Below are 27,479 nucleotides of genomic sequence, written 5' to 3'. Positions count from 1 at the left end.
GTTCACTTCACAAAATGCCCCAACGCAAGATATCAAGGCAGAAATTCAGAGTCACTCTCAAGCCTGAAGAGGCCAGGAGGCAGAATACACTCAGTCATTCTCTTACCTCTTCTGACTTCACTCTCTTAGAGTCTTGAAAGAAGAGCCATTTCCTGGAACTCTTCTTTGCAATTGGCCCATAGCTGTTTATAATTAAATTGGTACCACCCTAAGAGATAGGGGAGGAAACCTTAAGTTACTCAATGGAAAAAGGATTTGGCTGAAATTAAAACAAGGTCCTCACAACTCAACTCTAAAACTTTACAAAAAATATTAACTCCAGCAATTTCTGCTCTCTCTTGGAAGCAGATTGGCTTAAATCGCAATACTATGCACACTTACCTAGGTGTATGTCCAACTGAACACAGTGGGACTTACTTCTGAGTAAACATGCATAGGACTGTGTTTGAAACCTTGTAAATTCTTGCATTCAACCTCTTCCCCCCAAACACCCACAAAAGTCTGCTTGATTTCTGTTGAGAGGACATTTAGTCTACAGCAAAGTCAAAAGTAAACTTGTGAAAAGGGCAACTTTTGTGGGGCTGTAATTTTAGACCACATGTTTCTAAGGAAAGAGGATATTTTAATGAGGTGGATGCAGACTGGAAGCAAGAAACAGTGAGCTTGGTGCTCTTGAAGGTAGCCTTGACATGCTGCTGCAGTTCCCCAAAAGCCACTGGAGAAGAAAGAGCAGAAGTCTTCTGACAGCCACTGGCTTCTCTGGAAGAACTCACCTTCTGAATAAGTTGGAGAATGTTACAGATGGGGCGGGGGGGAGCCCTAGAAAAACACCAGCACTATCTCTGTCTAGTATCAAATGCTCTTGGCGGGTTCAAGCATGATAGGCTTTCTACAAAATGTAACATGGATTATCCTAGACCAGTGGCGCATGAACGTTTTCCCTCACAGACCACTTGAAAATTATGGATGGTCTTTGCAGACCACCCAATGATTTTTCTGCCTGTTGTAGCAGTTGCAATGTGCTGGGCTGAGTGGTTTTTAATAGTGACTTTATTGCTTTTTTATTTCTTATATTGTATTTTATTGTATTACAATTTCAGTTCCATAAAATTCAAATTGTAATACAATATAAGAAATAAAAGCAGTAATAAAAATACAAATAAAATCACCATGACTATTTAATGTGGACGTGCCACAGATCACCCAAAAGAAGCTCCAAACCACTGGTGGCGCATGGGCCACAAGTTGGAAACCCCTCCCCTAGACACATTTCCATGTGGCTTCAGGCCTGGTTTGGGGGACTTGGGTTGCTTTGGGGAAATCTTTACCCTGGAAGCTGAAGAGAACGAGCTTTTCTGTAGAGTTTCAGTACCACTGACTCTGGTATGTTTCTGGATCCCTTGACAGGATGGGCTTGGGAGGCCCTGGTTTCTGGTGTCCCTGTCCTTTCTTAGGGATCATTTTTTGAAAGTGGGGGGGGGGCTTCTGTCCAGTGCCTTAGGCATCTGCTAACAGCAAAAAGCAGGTGACACACAGCTCTGTTTCTCTTTTTCATTGGATATGCTGAAGTACCCTGAACTTGGAGGTCTGGCGCAAGACTCTTTGCTGCCTGCAAATGGCATCCCTACCAATAGTGCATAGCAGCAAAGGCCGGACAAGTCACTTTGACACCTGAGAGGTGGGAGAATCCCACAAACACTTCTCCCACTCCATGGCATGATCATTGGTCCTGCTAGCTAGGGATGATGGGAGTTGCAGTCCAACAATAGCTGGGGACCCAAATTTGAGAAACCCTATCTTAAATGCCTCTAAGTTGGGTGTGCCAGCTTCTTTATCTTTGAAGCCCTAAAAAGCTTGGCTCTAGGGCATGGGTAAGCAAACTAAGGCCTGGGGGCCGGATCTGGCCCAATCGCCTTCTAAATCCGGCCCACGGACGGTCCAGAAATCAGCATGATTTTACATGAGTGGAATGTGTCCTTTTATTTAAAATGCATCTCTGGGTTATTTGTGGGGATAGGAATTTGTTCATTATTATTTTTCCAAAATATAGTCCAGCCCCCCACAAGGTCTGAGGAACAGTGGACTGGCCCCCTACTGAAAAGGGTTGCTGACCCCTGCTCTAGGGTAACTGAGGGCTCCTGTCCTCCTATATCAGCCTGACCACACCCAAAGAGAGCCTTTTCTGTATCTCGACTGAGACACAATTAGTTGGGATGAGGAGTGAGGCTCCATAGTGGCTACAGATGGACCTGGGAATGCCTTACTTCTTGAGAGCCATTTGTCTTCCCCCACTTAAGATCTATGGCTTTTAAATGTGTTTGTGGGAGGGGTGTTATTGGTTTGTTATTGTTTTTTTGTGTTCTCATTTTGTATTTTTATGTTGTAAACTTCCCTATGCTCTTTGGATGAAGGGTGCTATAAAACTTCAATAAATAATAATTTTTCGGTGACTAGGTAACTTTCCTGTTCCAGACAGCACTGGTCTCCCTGGGCAGACTATTTTCATGTGACCCTCATTTTTAAAATGTTTTTATCCATCAAGCCTGCTTCCATTTTTGTGCTGCTTCATTCCTTTTATGAGACTGTTTTGCTTCTAATTATTGTAAGCTGTCCTGTGTGGTGCAAACCCCTTGGCAGGCTGGGCTGTGTGTGTAAATTTTCTGAATAAACAAGCAAAAGCAAAGAAAGTTAAGGCAGCAGGAGCCCAGAAAAGACAGGCCGTTGTACCTTGGCATCCAGGAAGCTGCTTCCCGCCATCATTGGCTGTAGAGATTCCTCATTCTCAGCAAGGTCTTCTAGGCTCTTGCCCACCTCATTGGCACCCATGGAAGAGATGCTGCTGTGAGAGTGCTGGTGGGACGCTTGATGGATGCTTTTGGGGGCTGACGTTTTCCTGTTCAATGTGGAGCAGGAAGGAAAGTGAGACTTAAGACAAGCAGGCTAGGCTGAGGCAAATTCCTTTCGATCTTGCGTGCCTACATCCTGTTAGATCAGGAGAGAGGATTCTTTGGCCCTCCAGATGTTGCTGGGTGATGGGAGTCAGAGGCCAATAACATCTGCAGAGCCAAAGATTTCCCAGCCCTCTTAAAATCAACCGACTGCAGTGATTTATGAATGGAACCAAACTCTCTGGGATTCATCTGGAACTGGACTTTAGATTGCAGGTGTCTGGGTGTGTTCATGTGCTTGAATATTTACAAAGCTCCCCAGTAAATACAATACAAAACAAAACCACAACACTCCCTACAAGGTTCTACCCTTGCCTTCTTCCACCCTAAACTACAGTATTTGTTTTTCAGCATTTGAACAGGTGATCCTCACTCCATCTCCAACCACAGCCTGAAATTGGGCCAGCCTGCCAAAAGCTGCCATACTTGACCGTTCAGCTTGTGTATATTCTGGCTCCAGATCCCAGGAGTTTTAAGACCTGGGATATGTAAGCAAAACAGTTCTTTACTGCAAATCCAGACACATCTCAGGTAAGCTTCTCTAAGCAGAAGAGCACACATGTCCACAGCATGCAAGCAAGTGTACTGTTTCAAAGGTCATGGGCTTCAGGCTTCCCCTCCCACAGATTCCACTCAGGGCCTGAGCCTAGGAGCCCACTGCTGTCACAATACTGAATTGCTCCAAGTGAGAAGTGTCCAAGGTCCCCCCAACCTCACCGGACCCTCATTTCTGTGGGTGCTTCAATGGTACCACTTTGGAAGCACCTAGCTGCCCCCTCCAAGCTTACCTGGCTTTGCTGCGATAGATCAAGATGAGGATGCAGATCAAGATGCACGTCAGGGCAATGCAGACACCTGCAATGATGCCTGTCATCGACTTCTGGTCCAGCTGGTAATAGCCAGAATTAGCTGCAAGGAAGAAAGCAACACCCAGGTCTATCATTTGCGTGCCCTTTTTGCAGCACAATTTCTGGGCACCCCTTGCAATTGAAAACACAAGAAGCATCAGCTACGGACATCGGGGACTCCTGAGGAAACTAACTGGGCCAGGCTCTAACAGGCTGCTTTCCATACAAAGGTGCCCAATGAACAAGTACCCAGTTCCCAGGCAAGATAAGGCCCGGGGGCCACATGCAGCACTCTCTATCTGGCCCTTGGAAGCCTCCATGGGCTCCTCCCCTCACTGACCTTGAGAAAGGCATACACACTCCCCACAGCCATCACTGAGAAATTACTGCTCTCAACTGCCTTCTAATAAGGGTCACTTTACAAACACCTGCAGGAGCAACCCACCTCCCTACTTTTTCCTTGGGTGTCATCATGCAATACTGTTCTGATGTTTTAATCTGTGTTTTAGCTTTTATATATCATATGTTTTATTCTTATGGTAAACTGGGGGCATAAATCAAATAATAAACAAATGAATTTTTAAAAATGGCATTTTAGACTGTAAGCCCGACTGTAGGGAGTGTTTTAACACAGATTTTTGTCAGCCACTCTGAGAGCCACAAACAAAGAGAGGAACCAGGTGCCTCCAAGATGCCATGTTTGGTTGTGCAAACTGTGGGTCTCCAAGGATTTCTTACTGAAGTCAGAGGGGTGGGGGAATTCCCCAGGAGCTACTCTTTGTCCCTGCAGGTTTGACGTTTGCAGAAGCCTTGATTTAAGGTAGCTTCATAGCTGCTCTTTCCAGCTAAGGCTCCCTTCAAGTGTGATTTTACTTAGGAAAGTATTTGAGGTGTGTGGAGGAGAAGGTGGCCTTTGGCTTGGAGCCAATTTGATTCCCTCCCTCTCTTTCTTTTTTCTTTTCCTTCTCCTCCTGCAATGAGGCTACATTTTAATATTTTAATGTTTCAATATTTTAATGCTGTATTTTAATTTTTGTTTTTAAGTTGTAATCATTCAACTTGTTTTTATTTTTGCTTGTAAGCCGCTCTGAGCCCGGCCTTGACTGGGGAGGGCGGGGTATAAATAAAAATTTATTATTATTATTATTATTATTATTATTATTATTATGTGCAGGTGGGGGTGGAGAGGAACAGACCCTGTCACTAGTCCTTCCCTCACTGTTGGAAGGATTCAATGTTGCAAAGTCATTTTCTGTTTTCCCAGGCTTTTGGCAACCACGTTTAGGTTACCAAAAAGAGACCAGAGCTGAGGTATTGTTTTCATTGCTGTGGTTTTAAATTGTATTTTAGGATTCATATTTACACTGCTTTGAGAGCTACTGTAAACCATTCTGAGAAAACTTTTAAGAATGTAATCTTAAAAATGTATTATAACAGCAACAAACAATAGTAAAGAATGTGTGAAGAGACCGTAAATGTGAATCATAATAACATAAAGACCTGGTGTTCTAAGACCTGACTAGGTGATTGTCACAAATTCTTTGCACTCACCTGTGTCAGCATCTGCCGAATCCAAGCGTTTGGGTCTTTGGTTTGATTCCGATGCTTCCTTTGGTAGGACAGCAAGTTCCACCACGTTGGAGAAAGGCCCTTCCCCCACTTCATTGGATGCAGCTATTTTAATGAGGTAGATGTTTCCTGCCATCAGGTTCTCCAGCAAAGCCATTGTTATAGTTCCTATAAGGGAGGGAGACAAAACAAGGCAGGAAGATTGAATTGAGATATAGCTGACCATATCATGTTCCCTGAGAGCCGGACAGACCCATCTGACTTTATCTGGACCCTGGTGCCCTTCAGCTGCTGCTGGAGTATATCCCCAGGAACCCTGGCTGCACTGGCTGGGACCAGTGGAAGTTTTGAGTCCAACATCAGCTGGAGAGCTGATCCAGAAAAGCTAAGTAGTAGGGTAGACCAGAATAGAGATGATGGCCTCAACCTGCTTATCAGTATAAGAATTCCTCACTTTCTACATGAACATGCTGTTGAGTTGGACCCGGTCGTTTATAATCTGAATCTAGAAAAAGGATGGTCAACCTGTAGTCCTCTAAATGTTTAATCTCATAAATGTTTAATCTCTTTCTTTAAAATAATTTCTAAACCAATTAATAGTCCAAAAGTCTCTTAATAGTTCTTCTTCAAGAAGAAGAACCTTCTCAGCCCCACCTCCTTTCTCCTCCTCTACCACAAACCAGGCAGGCGGAAGAAAAATCTAGCTGAGCAACCAGCCCTCATTCCAGGAGCATCCTCTGTGTTTCCAGCAGAGTTGTGGGTGCTAGGTTTAAATATTGCTGCCTAGCTGAAGCACACAAGGGAGGCTGGCTTGCTCCCTTTTCTCTCTCCCTTCTGATATCTGAGTGGATGAAGCAACTTTTGCAACAAAGTTCAAGGTGAAACTCTGGATTCTATCAGACAGTCTATCACCCAGGAGGCGAGCCCTGCTTAACAGGGCTGGTAGCATTTAGCAGAAACAGCAAGTTTAGATTTACCTGGATAAAGCTGGGAACAAGCTCTCCACAGCCACCTTGCCACAGTCAGTCACTCACCTTCCCGGTGCAGGACTTGCCACTCGCCAGCGATCCAAGCTTTCCTTGATGCATAGAGGATTGTGTAGCGTGATATGACAGTGCCAGGCCCACCAGGAGGCTTCCAGGAAACCAAGGCTGTGTCTTCCTCTATCAGAGTTGCCTTCACTCCCAGTGGAGGACCAGCTGGTGCTGGGGGGAAAGCCACACAGAATTACTGGGAGGCAAACAAATCAGCAAGCCCTTGCCTTGAAACCCCCCTGTCCAAACACACTGGAAGGTCCCCAAAATTGCTTGCAATGTAACTAAACTTCTAGATGCCAACTGAAGAATCCTCTCCCATGGACACATATGTGCCCTCAGCTTAAATTGTCATTTTTGTTTCCCCCTTTGATGTCCAGAGCCACCACACTGGAATTCATTGCTTGGGAACAAGATACCCAAAGGGTTTGTAGCACCTGGCATCCACCCACATCCAAACATGCCATGACAGGTGATCGGCATTGGCAAAATGTACACAAAGGCATCCTTTGCATGGGGATCTTGTCCACTGCCCAGCTGGTCAAAGAGAACTGGGGCTGCTGGCCAGTAACCCAGTGCATGATGACATGAGCATTTCTTTACAATGTCACCCTCACCTTCTGGAAGCGTCGTGTGGTAGACCACAGGACTCCAAGGGCTTGAGAGCTGATCCACATGTAGCCGAACAGCAAACTCATACTTAGTACTTGGCTCCAGTCCCTGAACCATCATATGAGTTTCTGAGCTGTAAACATAGAAACATGAGAAAGCAAAATTTAATACCAGGAGTGGCTGATCCGTTTTCCACCAAAGTGACTTGACCCTGCTCCCTTCTGCAAAACCCAGAAAATGTGAAACTTAAAGAGGTATTCTAATGTTTCTACAGGATGGCTGAAATATAACACTTGAGAAGGAGGACTCCATCTTCTGGCCCATCAAGAAAGCAACACCTGCCCTGGATTGCAGAACCTGAACACCTACAAACAGGATCTGCATTTTCAGTTCACTCTCATTACTGCTCTAACATGAACAATGACATGTCTGGTCTACGTGGCCTCTCCAGGAAATGTGCCATGACTGGCCATATATCACATGGCCTTGAAGAGGCTGGCATTTTCTAATTGATAAAAAATGTAACAGGCAGGTCTCTAAGTTCACTAGGCATTGCCAAGTGGGTAGATCATGGCCTCATCGCTGTGACCTCATATGTGGCGTTTGTAAACAATGGAGTCAGAGGCAGGAAGACTTTGGAAATTGAACTGAAAATAGTCTAGAAAACATATTGCCCTTAAAAAGCCTAATATCTGAATAAGGGCATTACTAAATAATTATTTTTTCAAAGTTTTTTTAGCGTTCCCTTGTGGGGGGGAATGCTTTGATTAAATATACTGTAATTGAATTTATTGATAAATTCCACAACCTGTTGTATCAAGACCACTACCCCCCAAAAAATACATATTAAACCTCCACCCATACACATAATAAGTAAGACAAAATTTTATATTGTGTTGTTTACAAAACCTTTTTGAAAAGGAGAAATTCATGTCAGAATAAGCTTATACCCTTAACGATTGGGGTCTCCATAACCGTTAACTGAAACTAACTCCAGGTTATATTTTCCTGAGCTTGAAGCCTTTACAGCAAAAGAGGCCACTTTCCAAATCACACAATGACTAAAGAGAGCCTGGTTGCTGGATCAGGCCCAAAGCCTATCTAGTCCAATATCCTGTTCCCATAGCGGCCAACCAGGGAGGAAGCCTGAAAGCAGAACCTTGAGAGCTGGAGCAACAGCACAATCCCCACTTGTGAGTCCCAGCAACTGGCAATCAGATGTACTTACTGCCTTTGACAAATGGAGAGACTGGTTGTCTTATACATGAATTTGTCTAAAGCCATCTTATGGTAGCAAATCCCAGAATTTATATCTTATGGTATCACCCAAGGATTGTGGCTGACAAAGAGGAGGAAGAGCAGCTCAATTTAACCAAGTTGAGACAAACTGAATACAAACGGGCCCCAAAATGAACTTGCCCTGGAGCAGATCTGGGGGCTTGACTGGCTTTGCAATCCTAGATGTTCCATAAAAATGCCAGTTAAAAGAACCACAAACTATCTGAAGGGAATGGGGGCAAGTATAATTATCAGAACGGATGGTACGCACGTCTGGAGGTAAAGGACCAGAGAGGCATTCTGTAGCCCTACAGGGTTGCAGCGGAGAGTGTAGTTAATGATTTGTGCAGAGGTGAATGCAGGTCGTCCCCAGTGCAGGTAGATGGAAGAAGAGGTGTTTGCTTTGGCATAAAGGTGGTGAGGTGGTGGTGGAGGCAGGACCATTCGGTCACGGACAGCTGTGGAAAAGAGGAGAAGAGGCAACAAGGAACGTGAGTCGCAAGCGGCTAGGAATGATAGGGAGAGTTTGAAAACTAGACTAATATCCCATCTTGTGAAAGGACTCATAGCAGTCAGCATGAGGGTTTAAGACCTCCAGCCACTAAAGAGTCTTAATAAATCAAACAAGTCTATAATCACTCCAAAACCTATGGCAACAAGCTCTCAGTCCATTGGAACATATACCAGACACATTTTTTAAAAGCCCTTTCCCCATAGTCATAGACTTCCCAATATCAACCTAATACCAAAAGCAGTTAGAGGGATTGCAGAAAACAAACAGCAATCACTATATCCATAAAAGAGAACCACAGCTGGTGATTTCCATAAAATAATTCAACACTTACAGACACAGCCAGGAGTGCTGACCGTCTGATCTGCCTGGTAGCCTTCTTCCACACTGTTGTAGGCCAGGAGTCTGACATGGTACTTCCTTCTGGGATCTGCAGAGATAAGAATATTTAATTAATCAACTGAGACCTAGGGAGACCCACTCAGATTCTTCCTCATTGGACTCAGACAGCTCAAGACACTGAACTCTACAGGGCGCAGGTGCCTCACTAAAAGATGACCTTCATTTAATCTCTTCCATGATGACATATTGGGAGGGGCACATCTATGGCCAAAGAAGCTCCCCTGCATGCTGACACCATGATCATGATGGTCTGGAGGTGACCATCGCGTGGATCACAGTGGCAAGGTCAGGGCGAGAGAGGCAAGGAGCCAACTGCTTAGCTTGGCAGAGATGAAAAAATGCCGCCTTTGTTGTAGCTGCAACAACATGGCTGCCCCAACTCCTTCCTTGCCCTTTTGTATTTAAGGGCAGGCTCAGTGGCATAGGAAGAGGTCTGCATATGAAGTGCCCTATACACTTACACCCCTTCATGGATCACTGCCTTGCCGTGGCGAAGGGGCTTGAAGAACTCAGAGAAGCTATGAACTACGCCGAGCAGGGCACACAAGATGAACAGGTCATAGTGGAGAAAACAAACAGCAATCACTATATCCATAAAAGAGAACCACAGCTGGTGATTTCCATAAAATAATTCAACACTTACAGACACATCCAGAAGCAGAAGACATCAAGAAGAGGTGGCAAGAATACACAGAGGAATTATACCAGAAAGATATGGATGTCTCGTACACCCCAGGTAGTGTGGTTGCTGACCTTGAGCCAGACATCCTGGAAAGTGAAGTCAAATGGGCCTTAGAAAGCACTGCAAATAACAAGGCCAGTGGAAGTGATGGTATTCCAGCTGAACTATTTAAAAATTTAAAAGATGGTGCTGTTAAGGTGCTACACTCAATATGCCAGCAAATTTGGAAAACTCAGCAGTGGCCAGAAGATTGGAGAAGATCAGTCTACATCCCAATCCCAAAGAAGGGCAGTGCCAAAGAATGTTCCAACTACCGCACAATTGCACTCATTTCACACGCTAGCAAGGTTATGCTTAAAATTCTACAAGGAAGGCTCAAGCAGTATGTGGATCGAGAACTCCCAGAAGTGCAAGCTGGATTTAGAAGAGGCAGAGGAACCAGAGACCAAATTGCAAACATGCGCTGGATTATGGAGAAAGCTAGAGAGTTCCAGAAAGACATCTACTTCTGCTTCATTGACTATGCAAAAGCCTTTGACTGTGTTGACCACAGCAAACTATGGCAAGTTCTTAAAGAAATGGGAGTGCCTGATCACCTCATCTGAATCCTGAGAAATCTCTATGTGGGACAAGAAGCTACAGTTAGAACTGGATATGGAACAACTGATTGGTTCGAAATTGGGAAAGGAGTACGACAAGACTGTATTTTGTCTCCCTGCTTATTTAATTTATATGCAGAATACATCATGCGAAAGGCTGGGCTGGATGAATCCCAAGCTGGAATTAAGATTGCCGGAAGAAATATCAACAACCTCAGATATGCAGATGACACAACCTTGATGGCAGAAAGTGAGGAGGAATTAAAGAACCTTTTAATGAGGGTGAAAGAGGAGAGCGCAAAATATGGTCTGAGGCTCAACATCAAAAAAACGAAGATCATGGCCACTGGTCCCATCACCTCCTGGCAAATAGAAGGGGAAGAAATGGAGGCAGTGAGAGATTTTACTTTCTTGGGCTCTATGATCACTGCAGATGGTGACAGCAGCCACGAAATTAAAAGACGCCTGCTTCTTGGGAGAAGGGCAATGACAGGCCTAGACAGCATCTTGAGAAGTAGAGACGTCACCTTGTCAACAAAGGTCCGTATAGTTAAAGCCATGGTTTTCCCAGTAGTGATGTATGGAAGTGAGAGCTGGACCATAAAGAAGGCTGATCGCCGAAGAATTGATGCTTTTGAATTATGGTGCTGGAGGAGACTCTTGAGAGTCCCATGGACTGCAAGATCAAACCTATCCATTCTTAAGGAAATCAGCCCTGAGTGCTCACTGGAAGGACAGATTGTGAAGCTGAGGCTCCAGTACTTTGGCCACCTCATGAGAAGAGAAGACTCCCTGGAGAAGACACTGATGCTGGGAAAGATGGAGGACACAAGGAGAAGGGGGCGACAGAGGACGAGATGGTTGGATAGTGTTTTCGAGGTTACCAGCATGAGTTTGACCAAACTGCGGGAGGTAGTGGAGGACAGAGGTGCCTGGCGTGCTCTGGTCCATGGGGTCACGAAGAGTCAGACATGACTAAACGGCTAAACAACAACAACAACAAATACACTTACAGGTGCTATTTGAGTAACAAATGACAGCAAGTTTGTGTACCCATTGTTACAACTGCTACCAGCAGAAGGAGGAAGAGAGGCCTCACTATCACCCTAGGAGTTGCATAGAAGGCTGTCTTACGCAGTATCCGTCCTTTGGTCCCCCAAATCAGAGTTGTCTACACCCACCTACTGGCAGCAATGGCCTTCTGGGGATTCTGGCAGAAAGCCTTTCCCAGCCCTACCTAGGCCAGCAGGAGACAGGTGGTGGGCACTGGCGGAGGAAGGGGTGTGTGGTAGGTGCAGCCCATCCCGGGTATCATCCCTGGGGGTGATGACATCACTGTCCCGCCCCCTGGGATGTTTGCCCCACCCCTACAGGCAGCTAGCCCACCGCCTCTGATGGTGGGACCTTCTCCATGTGAGACAGCTGTTCTGCCACTGAGCTGTGGCCCTTGGAAGCTTTTGGATGAGCAGGTGTGACCCATCAGGTGAAGGACTGCTTGGTGGAGTAGCTAGAGGAGCGGTGGGGAACTCCAACTCTCTTCATCCCCAGCCAGAACAATCTATTATTATTATTATTATTATTATTATTATTATTATTATTATTCCCCGTCCACCTGGCTGGGTTGCCACTGTCTCTCCATCCTTGTGTTGGGTCATCAGCCTAAGCCCTGGAGGGATGCGGGTTCAAATTCCTGCTCTGCCATGAAGCTCTCTATGGGACTTCAGGGCAGTCACCAACTCCTAGCCTGAGCTACCTTACAGGGGAGGGTAACAATGGGATGGGCCCCTGAGTGCCTTGGAGGAAGGGTGGGATAAAAATACAATAAATAGATAAGAAGTTCTGGTGCTTGCAGTGAATTCAGCTTCAACAAAACTTTTAACGAAACATATCTGCAGTTGAAGTTCTTCAACAGGCAAGACAGTGTGCCAATATCTAAGTTGTGTTTTTGGAGGAGGAGATGACAAAGAAACTCCCCTCCCCCCTTTCAGCAGTGTGTGCCTCCTGTTCTTTTATACTTTGCCCCCCTTTGTCTGCTTCCCTCCTCCAAAAGGGTCCTTTGATCTACAAGCATCTGGAGGTGATGTCGTTCTGCAGCCAGACACCAGAGGGGGCTCCTGCACTTTCCCCGAAGGAGGAAGACACTCTTTAGGCTCCTCATCCTCAGTTTAGGCAAAACTGCAGGCAGCACCCCCAACCCCCAAGGAAAGAGCTGGGGGGAAATGGCAAGAGGCAAATGTCAAAAAGATCTATTCTAATGAAATCCAGCACCAGCTCCTTCCTTCCTTCGCTAATCCTCAAAGATGCAGTGAAAGGCACAAAATGGAAAAGCCTTTCCTGAAGAGATTTTGATACCACAGAACAATCCCAAATAATCAGCAAGGGAAGGGATGTGAATTGGAGGTTAACATCGTGTCTCCAGCCACACTTCTGACTGATGAGCACAAACGTCTTGTATGATGGTGGCAGAAGCAATTCAAGCTCCCCAAATTCATGGGTTCAACAAAATCAAGGCAAGACTGTCTCCACTTACAGGGGACCCACCTAACCACTGGGACAGAAGGGGTTAAGTGAAACAGAAAGGGCAAGCGAGTCTGTGCAGACTTGGCACTGGATCTCTAATCCAGCCCTGGTGTTAAGTCCAGCTGTTCTGAAGGTTTCAGCCTCCCCAAAATAAAAGGCAATGAGACAGACTCTCCCACCGCCACAGCCCCCTGGCCTTTCAGAGGAAGATGGACATGATGCTGGAAGGAAGCACTTCAGTTTGCTGCTGCTACATCAGTCAGCACAGAGCTGCCTCCATGCTTTCCCAGCAGAACCCTGAAGAGGTGTGTGCCAGGCTATGCAAGAGATGTGGCTTTCTATGACCTCTGCATGTAAAAGCAGGAGAAGCTGCACTGGTTGGACTTCTGTTTGCCACAAAGCTATTAAAGTAGATGGTAAGGTAAAGGGACCCCTGACCATTAGGTCCAGTCGTGGCTAACTCTGGGGTTGCGGCGCTCATCTCGCTTTATTGGCCGAGGGAGCCGGCGTACAGCTTCCAGCTCATGTGGCCAGCATGACTAAGCCTCTTCTGGCGAACCAGAGCAGCGCACGGAAACGCCATTTACCTTCCTGCCGGAGTGGTACCTATTTATCTACTTGCACTTTGACGTGCTTTCGAACTGCTAGGTTGGCCTGTAGGCCTGATGTTCTCCACATCTATGTTAAAGTCTACGTCAACAAAATGAGGTGGCTGCCCTAAATATGCCCAGCGCCATATAACTGACAGAAGGGGGAGATCATGTGCTCCTTTTCATTTTTTAAAAAAGGTATGGCCTCTTTCCTAACTAACTGGGTCTCCTCCTGACAAAGTTTCTTGCCCTCCCAAAGAATTGGTTTTAAATCTCTGTGCAGCTATTGGAGAATTTCTGGATGAAAGTGTTCAAATCCTTGCCAGTCTTTTGCACACAGGAATCACCCCTATGCCTTTAAAACCACGTTTCACAGAAGGTTCCCTGGTTGCCAGCAAGTACAAAAAGAGGGCAGAATTCATTTCCCACAATTATACATGAAGCAAAAGACAAACAAACAAACAGAGACAGACAGACAGAGACAGAATTGGAAACACAAGGGAGATCCATTCTCTCTTGCTGGTCCTGAATCAGAGGCTGGAGAGAGGGTCCTGTTATGGATGGTCACAGCAAGTTTTGTGAAGTTTTTTTTTTGGGTGGGGGGTGCCCTGGCAAAAGTTTTGCAGAAAAGCATCTGTTTACATGGAGGTCACAGAAGTGCAATGCTGCAATCCCAAAAAAACCCTGCCATTGTTTCTTTCAGCTGCTACATGTTTGTGAGTCTCCAAAGACGGCAGAACTGAGCCAACAGGTCAGGGCTAGATAAAATTAAGAAGGAATCCGAGGTCAGGAGAATGAGTGGCTTTTCTCTTCTTTCAGAGCAGAGAATCCACCCCTCCCCCCTCCCTGAAGCCTCTCATTCACTACAGATGAAGGTTTGAGAAAGCAAAGGGGATGTGGGGGTGAGCAAGAAGACAAAGATAACATTTCATAATAAATTGGATATGTGTGTTGATGTTGTTGTTGTTATTGTTAAAGCCTTGGGAGGGGAAACAGTCTTTCCTTTAAAAAAAAATGTGATCACATATTAAGCTGTGCCACTGGACATTATATTGTTTCTGACCTGAAAATATGAGATCCAACAGAAAATCCGTTGGAGGCCTTGTTGCAGCAGGGACTTCAAGTCAGCAATTTACTCTTATCTCAGCCAAACTGACTTGATGAAAGTTTCGCCCAGGAAATTTTTCAGGTTAGCTTGCTGTGGTTTTAAAAAAATGCTCCTTAACAAGAAACAGGAAGAATTATGGGTTGCCCAGGGGGCGTTCTAAGGCACACACCTCTCTGGCCAAATGTCCAACTTTAATTTAATCTTTTGTGCTTCTGTGAAACTCCCCGTTCCATTGTTGAGCTGCAGTCCGGCTGCAGAGCCTTGCTGGGGTGACTGGGCTGCCCCCAATCCCATCCCCTCCAACACAATAAACTCCAGATAATCATTCAAGAGGAGGCCAGCAGAAAGGGCTGCTCTGACATCTGGGTCGTGGCCTTTGACATGGGATCTGGGACTCGCCAGAGTCTGCTCCAAGCAACAGAGGTCCGGGGGAATTGGGGAAGGGGGGAAGGGTGGGAACAGCCGGCCCAGAGAGAGAGAAACCCGATCCTTAGAAATGCACGTCTGAAGCACAGAAATGTAAATACAGCAGAAACCGATTACGAGAATAAGCAAAGGCGTTGTGAGTTCAAGGCATAAATAAAGGAGGCAGCCAGGTTTGCTGCAAGAGCTGAGGAGGCTGTTCAGAGCAAGAGGAGGGGGAGGCAGGGAGAGGGGAGAGGGGCCCTCTCCAAAATTACTTCCTCTCATCACTGATGGGGGGGGGAGCAGCTCATCAATGCATCACTTCTGTGAAGGATCAAAGAAGACTGGCTAGTTAAGTCAAATACGCGCTTGTAAATATTGTAATTGATGCAAAGTTTCGGTGTTGGTTCATTTATTTCATTTATTTATTTCCATTTATTTATTTCCATATACCACCCTTTTCCTCCAAGGAGCTCAAGGTGGCACCCATAGTTCTCCCCCTCCCTATTTCATCCTCACAGCAACCCTGTGAGGTAGGTTTCGGCTAAGAAAGTGTTTCTCAAATCTGGGTCCCCAGCTGTTGTTGGGACTACAGCTCCCATCATCCTTAGCTAGCAGGACCAGCGGTCAGGGATGATGGGAGTTGTAGTCCAACAGCAGCTGGGGACCCAAGTTTGAGAGGCACTGGGCTAAGAGAGCGTCGACTGGCTGAGTGAGGATTCAAACCCTGGTCTCCCAGGCTACAGTCCACTCTAACCATTAGGTCACACCTAACTAATATTACAAGAGGTCTCTTAAATAAAAAAATATAGAGAGGCATGCTAACCCTTCAGGCAACCACAGTGGTTTACACTCCAGCTGAAAGGTGACTGGTGGGGGGGTCCCTCCAATCTCTGCTATCTCTTCCACAAACTAAGTAACTGCATAAAACCCCAGGTTGCTAGAAACCAGATGGAAGAGTCCATGTTGGCTGCTGCCTTTTCCTGCTTATCTGTCAAAATCTAAAGACGCCAATTCTCTGGTGACTTGCCTCTGCTCCCTTGAAGGGGCCTCCGGACAAACATCACCTCACTGCCCCCCACCCCAGTGGGCTGGCAGTAAAAACATCACTGCTCTTACTGTCCACATCCCTGGAAAAAGGGGGGGGGAGGGAGAAGAGAGGCCTCCCTGGGGCAGCAAGGCCTGCATCGTGTGTGTGTGTGTGTGTGTGTGTGCGTGTGTGGAGAGGGATGAAAACAGATGAATGAAGACCCTGCATGGCAATTCCGCTTGAGGTAGAAGTTTATTTTATTTTATATTAATTTTAGCTGTGCTTCTGAAGTTGCAAGCAACTTTCTTAAAACAGGTGTGGTGGTTAGATCAGGGATGGGAAGTTGGGGGTCAGCAACACAGCTCAAAAGCTAAAATATATAAAGGCATGAATTGGGGGGGGTGAGGAGTGGGGTAGAGCCCCAGGGATATCGGCTTTGTCCAAGCATTATGTCAAACCACCACTAGTGGTAACGTAACTATGGTTTGGTTGATGTCTGAATTGGTTAACTATTGTTTGCAGCCAGCCAGCCAGCTAAGCAGAATCAGAAGTCACGGTCTGAAGCAGCTTTGCCAGCCGTGTGTGCACTAACTGGCTCACATAAGGTCTGAACTGACAGATTAGAAATATCTGAAAGAATGCCTCCTTCCCTACAGACCCTCTTGGGTGCAGAGATTGCCAAAGTGTGCTCTCTTCTTAGTCCTTCCACCCTCAGAGGCGTAGGTGTAGGCATAAGCGTGTGCGTGTGTGGTAGCCCAGGAAAGGGCCTTCTCTGTGGTGGCCCCTAAGCTGTGGAACTCCCTCCCACCACAGAGGTGCACCTGGAACCTTCATTGTACAGCTTCTGGAGAGTGCTGAAGACACACCTCTTTACCCTGGCTTTTGACACTTGAGAGGTATATTTTTAGGACCCACCTTACTTTTGTGATTGTGTTTTAATAAACTATTTTTAATGTTGTATTTTAATGTGACCTGCCCTGGGACCATCAATTGATGGGTGAGTAAATATTATTATTATTAATTTATAGCCATTGCTCCACCTCCAGGGGCTCCTGCACCAAAGTAACATGAGTGCTGCTGAGCTAATGACAAGCAGAGACAGGCAGACAAACTTTGCCTGGACATCTGGAAGCTCTTGCCATAGTTCTGAGTCCAAATCTAAATGATGGCTTGCCTGAGAAAGGAAATTTGGGTTTGCCTTAAAAAATCTGACTTTGCAGCAGGCTTCTGGCATCTTCTTATTGCCATCCTCTAATCTGGACCCCTTGCACTCGCTCTCGCTGCCAGGAGCCCTTCCTCCCTTTTGTTGCTGCCCAAAGGATTGAGCACAGTTCACTGGCTCTGCTTTGTAAGATGAGAAGATGGCCCCTAAAACTCACCTCGTAGACAACAATCATTTAAATGGAATTACAGAGAAAAGGAGGCCACCTCGGGATGGAGGGGGGAGGGGAGGAGCCCCTGGACTCCTGGCCAGTCTCCACAATCAGGGAAAAACACATTTTAGGCCTGTGTTATGTGGGTGGCTTTTCCGTCACAAAACCTCATCAACATGTAATAGCTGAAGAAGCTGCCTTGCAGCAGGGGGGCAGGCAAGACATTGAGTCTTGTTTCACCCACCCACCTTTTGCAAAAAATAAAATAAATAAATGTCTGGAGGTGTGCGTCTATAGCAATATCATGCAGCAGGATACTTCCAACAGGAACCTGGTACAGTGGTACCTCTGGATGCGAACGGGATCCATTCCGGAGCCCCATTCACATCCTGAAGCGAACGCAACCCACATCTGCGAGTGCAAGGGTCGCGATTCGCCGCTTCTGCACATGCATGTGACGTCATTTTGAGCGTCTGCGCATGCGCGAGCAGCGAAACCCAGAAGTAACGCATTCCGTTACTTCCAGGTCGCCACGGAGCGCAACCCGAAAACGCTCAACCCGAAGCTACTTCAACCCGAGGTATGACTGTAAAGGAAATTATCTGCAGAACCCGACTGCACATGATAATCAAACTAGCCACCTGAAAGGAGCACACTGGATCACTTAAGCCATGGGTAGGCAAACTAAGGCCCAGGGGCTGGATTTGGCCCAATCGCCTTCTAAATCCAGCCTGCAGACGGTTCGGGAATCAGCATGTTTTAAATGAGTAGAATGTGTCCTTTTATTTAAAATGCATCTCTGGGTTATTTGTGGGGCATAGGAATTTGTTCTCCCCCCAAAAAAAATATAGTCCCCCCCCCAAGGTCTGAGGGACAGGGGACCAGCCCCCTGCTGAAAAAGTTTGCTGACCCCTGTTTAGCGCTCAGGAAAGCGTCATGTCCTTGCCACCCAAAGCACACCTGCACCATGTGAGTTTGCCATGCCCAGAGCGCTGCTCTTTGTTCACAGAAAGACCTCAGCAAGTCTGTTGGTGCATTGGAACCCCATGGTGGCCTTGCCTGAAAAGTGGGGACAAAGCAGCTTCTTCCCCCAGATTAGCCAGGCAAATGTCAAGGTGACCAGGATGATAAAGTGTCTGGAAACCAAGCCTGATGAGGAATGGTTGAAGGAGTTGGGTATGTTTAGCCTGGAGAAAAGACTGAGAGGTGATATGATAGCCATCTGAACAGTGGTTACATAGGAGATGGAGCAAGCTTGTTTTCCGCTTGCTCCAGAAGGTAGGACCTGAAGCAATGGGTTCAAATTACAAGAAAGGAGATTCTCAGTAAACAACAGGAAGAACTTTCAGACAGTAAAAGCTGTTTGGCAGTGGAGCGGTCTCCCTCGGAAGGTAGTGGACTTTTCTTTGTTGGGAGGTTTTTAAGCAGAGGTTGGGTGGCCACCTGTCATGGATGCTTTAGCTGAGATTCCTGCATTGCAGGGGTTGGACTAGATGACCCTCAGGCTCCCTTCCAACTCTAGAATTCTATGATTCTAAGTGAATTCCAGAGAACAGGAGACCAGCTTTCCAGGACTCCACAGATAAAGAAAGAGCAGAAATAATTCATGGGCTCTTCATTCATCCTCTGACTGAGATAATCCCTCTAAAAAGCTTCTCAACAGCAACCATGAGAAGATGCTACAAAATTTGTTTTAGCATCTGTTTTAGTTGCTGTCACACAGCAACACCTACAGTCAAGCACAGGGCACACAGCGTTATCTTATGAACAATAATACATTTTTACACACTGACTGAGAGAATCCATTCAGGGCCCCCAAAACTTCCCCTAGAGCTATGAAATAAATTTCCTTTCAGAACTAACATTTCTCTGTTGGGCTGTCATGAGCCCTTGATGGCACTTTGACCCCTTGGAGCAGCAAAATGAAAACACCATCTATCATTCCTTGCACTGCAGCAAGGAGCAAGCTTTCATTGCAAAGCCATCTGCAGGCTGAAGACTTGCCAAGAAGCCCGGCCCTTCCAGGCGTTCTGGGCTGCAGATCAGGCAGACAGCTTACAAAGGCACTTGCTGTTTCAGTCCTGCTCTGGGGGGACGACATGCTTCACCTATTACCTATAAAGCAATTTGCTGCATTAGGAGGATAAAGAGGATGGATGGGCAAATGGATGTGGCATGTGGATTTGCACAAGCCAGCCCATCCGGATGCTTCACTGCCCCAGATGCCATTAGTCCATTTTGAACACACAGACAAGAGAAGGAAGACACTCTTCCTGACACCACAGGATTGTAACCCTAGAATTCCCCTTGGGACAATGCACAGCGTATTTTCCACCAAGAAAACCCAGCTAAACAGAAACACAAGTTGCAAACGGTGTCAGACCAATTGGCCCACCTGGCTCAATATTCAGGGGTGGGGCACCTGTAGCCCTTGACATGTAACAATTCCAAACACCCCTGGCCATTGGCCATGCTGGCTTTCACACCCAGAGCCCACATAATCTCACAGCTCACCCTCAAAATCTGTCAACAAATAGGGCTCCTGGAGTCTTCTGACATCATCCTAGTCTTACTCTGGCCTAGTTTTTATGGGCAGTTGCCAAGAAGGATGGAACGTCCTCATGCGACCCACAGTCTTAGTCCCTTTCAGCTGCACTGCACACACCCAGTTCCAGGCCACAGCAGCGTTTTATTACAGTCAGACCTCGTGTTGCGTCTGCTTCATGTTGCGTCCTTTCGCATTATGTCCCGCAGCAACCCAGAAGTACCAGAGCGGGTTACTTCTGGGTTTCGCCGCTCGCGTATGCGCAGATGCAGTGTCAAATCGCGCTGCGCCTGCGCAGACACAGCACTTCGAGGTGGGCATTTCATGTTGCGGACGGGCCTCCGGTATGGATCCCATCCGTAACACAAGGCACCAGTGTACTCTTAAAGAGTCTCCATCGTTCACACAATATGGTACAGGGGCTGCTTTGCCTGCATGTCAGAGCTGCCTCCCTCAAATCAAGTAAATAAATAAAAATACTGAACTGACCAACTGCATCACAGATAACTTGGTTCTGACCCCCCCAAAAATACCTGCCCCTCCAATATAAATCTTGGCTGTGCCCATGTTTGCCTGCCCAATCCCCTGCCAAGGACTGGAAAGCAAAGAGGCAACATGCACCAAACTTCAGAGTGTTTCAAAGAAACTGAGCCCCTCACACATACTCTCCTAGGAAGATGCAATGCTGCATCTTTTGCACAGAGCTCCCACAAAAAGACAAGGGTTCTGGTGGCTCAGGCATTATAGGGAGTTGGAAAGGGCATTGCTTTGGTCATGCAAACCCCTCAAAGCAGCCTAACCCAGCATTGTTCTCTTGCACAAGTACAGTATTGTAAAGCCTGAAGGAGAGAGCTTTTGCACACTCGTGTTCATTGCAAAGAAGGTTGTACAGGATAATTTCTAAGGATTGTGCCTCGGGGAGACGTTTGCTGCCCCAAGCAATTATTTGTTCCTATAATAGGGCTAAGTCCTTTACACACTGCAAGAGAAGCAGGTCTCTGCCCAGAGGGGCTTACACTCTAAGGAATCTCCAAGCTGGTGGGCTGGATGACCTGTGGCACCAAAGGATCTCTCCTCCCTCAATTTGGCCATTCACACCCTGAGTGCTGCCATCCATTGGGGAAAAGGTAAATAAAGGTAAAAGACCCCTCGATGGTTAAGTCCAGTCAAATTCGACAGTGGGGTGTGGCGCTCATCTCCGCTTTTAGGCCCAGGGAGCTGGCGTTTCTCCACAGACAGCTTTCTGGGTCATGTGACCAGGATGACTAAACTGCTTCTGGTGCAACGGAACACCGTGATGGAAACCAGAGCGCACAGAAACGCCATTTACCTTCCCGCTGCAGCAGTACCTATTTATCTACTTGCACTGGTGTGCTTTTGAACTGCTAGGTTGGCAGAAACCGGGACAAAGAAACAGGAGCTCACCACCATTACATGGATTCGAACCCCTGATCGGCAAGCCCAAAAGGCTCAGTGGTTTAAACCATCCATCGCAGGGAGGTTTAGAAAAAAGTTTCTATTGGCACTAGTGGGCTACAGCTAATTTCCTCATGGGTGGGGCAAGAAAGGGAGGCAGCTGAGGAGGGAAGAGGGGTGGGTGAGTGAGAGAGGGGGGTATGTGTGTGAGAAAGCACTTCTGTGGTGAATGGATGGTGCAGAGTACTGTGCACATGTGTGGGAGGTGTATGTGTAAGAGAGAAAATGGGGACTTCCGGTCAGCGCCAGCGACTAATGGCGGATTCCCTCTGAGCTCCGGAGGGAATCGGCTCCGCGGGACTGGGTCTTGCCGCTGCGGCGAAGTGGGGACCCGAAGAAATCACAGGCGGTGAAGCCTGTGAACTCGGAGACTCGGCGGGCTCCATTTGCGCCCCCCCCGACTGCGAAGGAGCCTTTTTAAAGGCTTTGGAACGGAACGGAGGTGAGCGGCGCGGGGCTGAGAGTTGTTTACCTCTTCCGCGGAGCGAAGCCACACGGCCATGGTCGGAGAGCGCTGATTCCTTTCTGGATAATTGGATTCTAAAGCAACTACCCGTGAGTAGGATTAAGCGAATTAACTGGAGAGAAATTTTTAATAAATTGGGCACCGAAACGGGAAAGGCAAAAACAGGAAGTCTGCCTTTCCGGCTTGTAAATAGATCAAAGCAAAGAGATTGCAAAGCTGTAACTTTGAAAGACGTTTTTTAAAGGCTTAAAATCCAACACCAAAAAAGCGATCCCCCTCCTGTTTGCAGGAGCGGAGGGGAGAAAACTGAAAAATATTTACCTGCAAGAAAAGAGGGAAGCAAAGATATATCTGCTGCCTCTGAAATCTGGGAACGGACTGCCTATGACAGGGAAAGCCGATCAGTGGGAATAACTGTCAGCACGTTTAGGGTAAAGAATCTTGACATAACTCTGTGAAAGATACAGTGTTTTTGGAACTGTTTTTGACTAAAAAGTAACTTTTAAGGACACTGAAATTGTGGCTTTTAAGGGATACTGGGGACTTATAAGGACCATATTTGTTTTAAAGTTGCAAAGTGAAGCTGGAAGTGTGTCCCCCTAGAGGAGACTTTGTTGCAATAACAACTAAGTCACTAAGTAACCAAGCTTTGGAAAATTCCTTTTCAAAACAAATCTACCAGGTGTGAGACTGACCTTGGGCTGTTCATGAATTGTTATGGCAGATGGGAAAGGGAAGATAGAGCTGGCACAGGAAAAAATTACCAGGTCCGGTAAACAATACAAGACTGATATTACACATCAGAGAAGGGCTTCAACAGAATAAAATTTAAGATATTAACTGATGCAAAGGAAAGGGGTGGATATGCCCTGCCAGACGTTAAACTTTATTATGAATCAGCAGCATTTTGCTGGTTGAAAGACTGACTGCTTCTTGAGAACACAGACATTTTGGATCTTGAAGGTTTTAACAACGTTTTTGGGTGGCATGCATATTTGTGGTATGACAAGGTTAAAGCACATAAAGCATTTAAAAACCATATTGTTAGGAAAGCATTGTTTAATGTTTGGATTAGATATAAGGACTTATTGGAAAATAAAACCCCAAGGTGGTTGTCACCAATGGAAGCGAAAGCTCAGAAAAAGCTCAATATGGAGGCCAAATGGCCGAAATATTGGGAAATTTTGGAACAAGAAGGAGATAGATTGAAACTGCAGAGTTTTGAGAAACTAAAAAACAAAGTGCAAGACTGGCTTCATTATTTTCAGATAATGGAGGCTTACAATTTGGATAAGAAAGTGGGGTTCCAGGTGGAAAAATCTAAATTGGAAACAGAACTGTTAGAACCCAAAACTAAGATTTTGTCAAAAATGTATAACTTGCTGTTGAAATGGAACACTCAGGATGAGGCGGTTAAATCTGCTATGATTAAATGGGCACAAGATGTTGGACATAACATTATGTTTGCGGACTGGGAACAGTTGTGGACCACTGGGATGAAATTTACGGCATGCAATGCCTTAAGAGAAAATATTATGAAAATGATATATAGGTGGTACATGACCCCAGTCAAGCTTGCAAAAATTTATCATTTGCCCGATAATAAATGTTGGAAATGTAAAGAAAATGAAGGTACATTTTTTCACCTTTGGTGGACGTGCCCTAAGATTAAGGCTTTCTGGGAAATGATCTATAACGAATTGAAAAAGGTATTTAAATATACCTTCTTGAAGAATCCAGAGGCTTTTCTCTTGGGCATGGTCGGCCAGTTGGTGTTAAAAAAGGATAGAACTTTCTTTATGTATGCCACAACAGCAGCAAGAATACTTATTGCAAAGTATTGGAAGACGCAAGATTTACCCACTCTGGAAGAATGGCAGATGAAGTTGATTGACTGTATGGGATTGGCAGAAATGACTGGCAGAATCCGTGACCAGGGAGAAGAGTCGGCAGAAGAAGATTGGAAGAAATTTAAGGACTGTTTACAGAAATATTGTAAAATTAATGAATGTTGAATGATGTTGGAATGAAGTGGTTTCTAGCTGTAATGGTATAAAAGAATATGAAAAAATGGTTTTTTATAAGTAAAAATTTAAGGTTACAATAACTTAAGATGTTGGATAGAAAATAAGGTGTTTTCTAGCTGTAATGCTTTGAGATAAGGATTTGCTGAACAAATAATTTGAATTGGAATACAAGAAGGGAAGGTATGAGGAGGTCAGGGAAAATGTCATTGAAAAATAAGTTGTGAACTTTATGTGTTTTTAATTTTTTTGCTTTTTTTGCTTTTTGTTTGTTTAAAAACTGGAAATTTTAATAAAATATCTTTAAAAAAAAGAGAGAGAGAAAATGGATGGCTGGAATGTGTGCGTTGCAAGAGAATCAAATCAAAGGCATGCATGGATTGCAAGAGCATGTGGGCGGGGCTGAGACAGCGCGGAAGATGACTCTGGCTCGACCTACTCTTGGCTTGGCTCCATCGTGGGTCTCAACAGGTTACCCGGATGGAGACTTTAGGGGTGAGGGAGTTAGGAACAGAAGAAGGGGGTAAACAGGGGAAGAATATACATTTATGGCCACGCACACACACATACAGTGGTACCTTGGGTTACATACGCTTCAGGTTACAGACTCTGGTAACCCAGAAATAGTACCTCAGGTTAAGAACTTTGCTTCAGGATAAGAACAGAAATCGTGCTCCGGCAGTGCAGCAGCAGCAGGAGGCCCCATTAGCTAAAGTGGTGCTTCAGGTTAAGAACAGTTTCAGGTTAAGAACGGACCTCCAGAACAATTTAAGTACTTAACCCGAGGTACCACTGTACTCAGAGAGGAGGCATGTGTTGGGTTGTGGGGACTAAAAGGTTTGCATCAAAAAATCCGGCTTCTTAGCCTCAGCCTCCCAAATGCGGAATGTTTACTCTTCATGAGATTATGCATTAGTTCCTGGAGAGCAGCAACATTTGATTGAAAACTATCATTGGACTTTACTCTTTGAGTATTGTGATTTCTGTTAACTAAACAAAGTTAAAAACAGACACCCACACCCAGGTAGAGCGCTCTCTCTCTCTCTCTCTCTCTCTCTCTCTCTCTTGTTCTTTTCACTCCAAACTCTCTTTCATGTGCTAATGGCGGCCTCTTTTTTCCTTTTTCTTGAAACCCTCTTCTCATTTGACTTGGTCAGATCTTTAGAGACCTCACACATCTAATGGTCCCTCACATTCACCGGGAGGGGGAGGGGGTTGACACACGGTATGATTAATAGACAATGTTGATTTAATTTCCTTGAACAGGACCCGAGTTCCCTCTAAGCCTTCTTCAAAAGCCACTGCTTTTCAAATCAGGACTGAAAAGGATGGGACTTATCTCTGGGCAACATAGTTTAATTCTCTGTTTATTGGGCTTCACAAGCAAAAACACCCAGGAATAAGGCCCTTCATATCTGCAACTACAAATGCAAATAAGTCTTTTCAAGGAGAACGGAAAACAACTTTTCTTTTCCTCCTTGCAAGGAGCTGCAAATGATTCCAAAGTACTGAGGGGCAATATATCGTTTGCTACTTAATTCAGTAATAGCCTAGAAGTGTGTCATTTTCATTACAGGGCCATTTGGAAAGCTTGGTGAATGGTTTTTCAGCATCACAGATGCACTTTTAACAAACACATTTGTAATGCTAACCTACACACTCAGAAGCAAGGTCCACTGAATTCAACGGGACTAGCAAAGATGTGGTGGTGTTGCAGATATTTAAAGATTTTTCTCTTTACTAGGCTGCCTCCTAACTGTTGATACTGAGTTCTTTTTGTGTCTGGGCTGCTGTAATTGCTGAAAATAGGTGTTAACTGGATGTTTCAATTGTTCCTATTTATTATTATTTAACTGGGGAGGTAATGTATATTTTTAAGACAACCGAAACATGTACTCAAATGCAAAAATGCCTTGCACAAAATCTCAATTATTTGGGCACAGCTACAGGGGGCACCGTATCAACAGGGTCCCAACTTTTTCACCCAGACAGCTCTTTTCATTTGCCCACGTGTAGATCTTTATCTGCAAAGGGGGCTCACTCACACATGCCAGTCCTCAAGGATTAAACAAGCATGTGTGGATGAGTCCTTGCTTTGCTAGTTCAAAAGGGCGGCCGCCAAGCCAAGCTGCTGCCTCCTTGCCTGTCAACTGAGGAGCAGACCCACAATCACCAATCTCGCATCTCTACCTCCCCATCGCCCTATTACTAGAGTGTTTGCACCTCATTCCATGAAGATGTGAGCAGACCTGGAAAGGCAGAAGGAATGGAGCTTCTATGGTTGGGAATCTTCATCTTCCCAGGGTTTTGGTGAGTTTTTTTCACTTTCATGCATTCTGGAAAAGGCCAATTTTGTCTATGATCACCAGAGTGTGAGGAAAGGCTGTTTTCTTGCTGGATGCACTGCAATATTCTACTCTTAATAATTCTTTGTTTTAACTCTATCGGCCTTCAAATTTTATGCAAGGCTTTAATTTAAGTTCAGGGCACCTGCCAGCTTCTGAAAAACACCACCAAGGCTCTCTGTGATTTACTGGTTCAGCTGGTAATCAACTTAGCTGCTCAAATACTGAGTAGGGCATCTGTGCAAGCATCATAGCTATTTGGAGATCTTCTAGGACACTCCCCTTTCTGAGCCTTGTTGCAATGAAGGGGGAGGAATGCATAAGGAGAAGTCATTTGGATGGAGCTGGCCTGTGGGTGCATCCCAGTAGCTTGTGCCCCAGGATAAGTTGCATGTGATGTAACGAAGCAAACACACTGCTTGAGACAACTTTCTTTAAGCAGTCCTGCAGCTGAGGCAGAAAGTGCAAGTCCTGAACTACCACCTTGGTCCTTATTCAATGCTTGGCCTGGCTTGTGTGCCAGAACCTTGAGCCAGTTGATCTCATAAGAACCTAAGAAAAGTCCTGCAGCAGCAGGATCAGAACAAAGGGGATCCATCTAGTCCAAGATCCTGTTCTCAGACTCCTACCAAATGCCCATTATGGGAAGCCTGGAAGCAGGATCTGAACTCACCCCACTTGCAAGTCCCAACAACTCGTATTCAGGGGCATGCCATGCTACCTCCAGCAGTGCAGATGGAACACAGCCATCATGGCTAGTAGCAACTGACAGAATTATCCTGCATGTAGTGTCTACATCTCTCCATTCAGAGTATATTTACCCCTAATCTGCTTCTTTTTATTTAACCAGTTCCTATGATTGCTAAGCTTACTAAAGAGTCTTTGGTGAGAAAGCTTGTTGGAAGCTTTTTGAAAGCTGTACTATTCTATGTTAAATGGATCACCTCTATTGATATACTGTATTTTTCGGTCTATAGGACGCACTTTTCCCCCTCCAAAAATGAAGGGGAAATGTGTGTGCGTCCTATAGAGCGAATGCAGGCTCCTTGGCTTCAGCGATAGCAACGCGAAGGCTCCAAAGCGCAGAGGGACACCTCTTGCTCTCCAGGCTTCA

General features: G+C 45.7%; 1 protein-coding gene across 2 annotated transcripts in view; it reads right to left on the bottom strand.

Moving 5' to 3' along the window:
* PRTG (protogenin) overlaps nt 1–27,479 on the bottom strand; it is an 87,691-nt gene that overhangs the window by 6,270 nt on the left and 53,942 nt on the right. Inside the window, exons 12-19 of one of the 2 annotated variants that reach the window (XM_053365839.1) lie at nt 9,135–9,230; nt 8,561–8,747; nt 7,017–7,144; nt 6,400–6,570; nt 5,348–5,533; nt 3,737–3,857; nt 2,728–2,893; nt 107–208 (exon numbers count right to left, since the gene is read on the bottom strand). In XM_053365839.1, coding sequence (XP_053221814.1) covers nt 107–208; nt 2,728–2,893; nt 3,737–3,857; nt 5,348–5,533; nt 6,400–6,570; nt 7,017–7,144; nt 8,561–8,747; nt 9,135–9,230 — 1,157 coding nt within the window. The remainder of the gene's footprint in view (nt 1–106; nt 209–2,727; nt 2,894–3,736; nt 3,858–5,347; nt 5,534–6,399; nt 6,571–7,016; nt 7,145–8,560; nt 8,748–9,134; nt 9,231–27,479) is intronic. The other variant, XM_053365840.1, reaches the window with a different exon arrangement.

Source organism: Podarcis raffonei, chromosome 14 (genome assembly GCF_027172205.1).
Source record: "Podarcis raffonei isolate rPodRaf1 chromosome 14, rPodRaf1.pri, whole genome shotgun sequence".
Taxonomy (NCBI): Eukaryota; Metazoa; Chordata; class Lepidosauria; order Squamata; family Lacertidae; genus Podarcis; species Podarcis raffonei.
The sequence above is the reverse complement of the archived record's forward strand: the minus strand, read 5'-3'. Positions and strand labels throughout refer to the sequence as shown.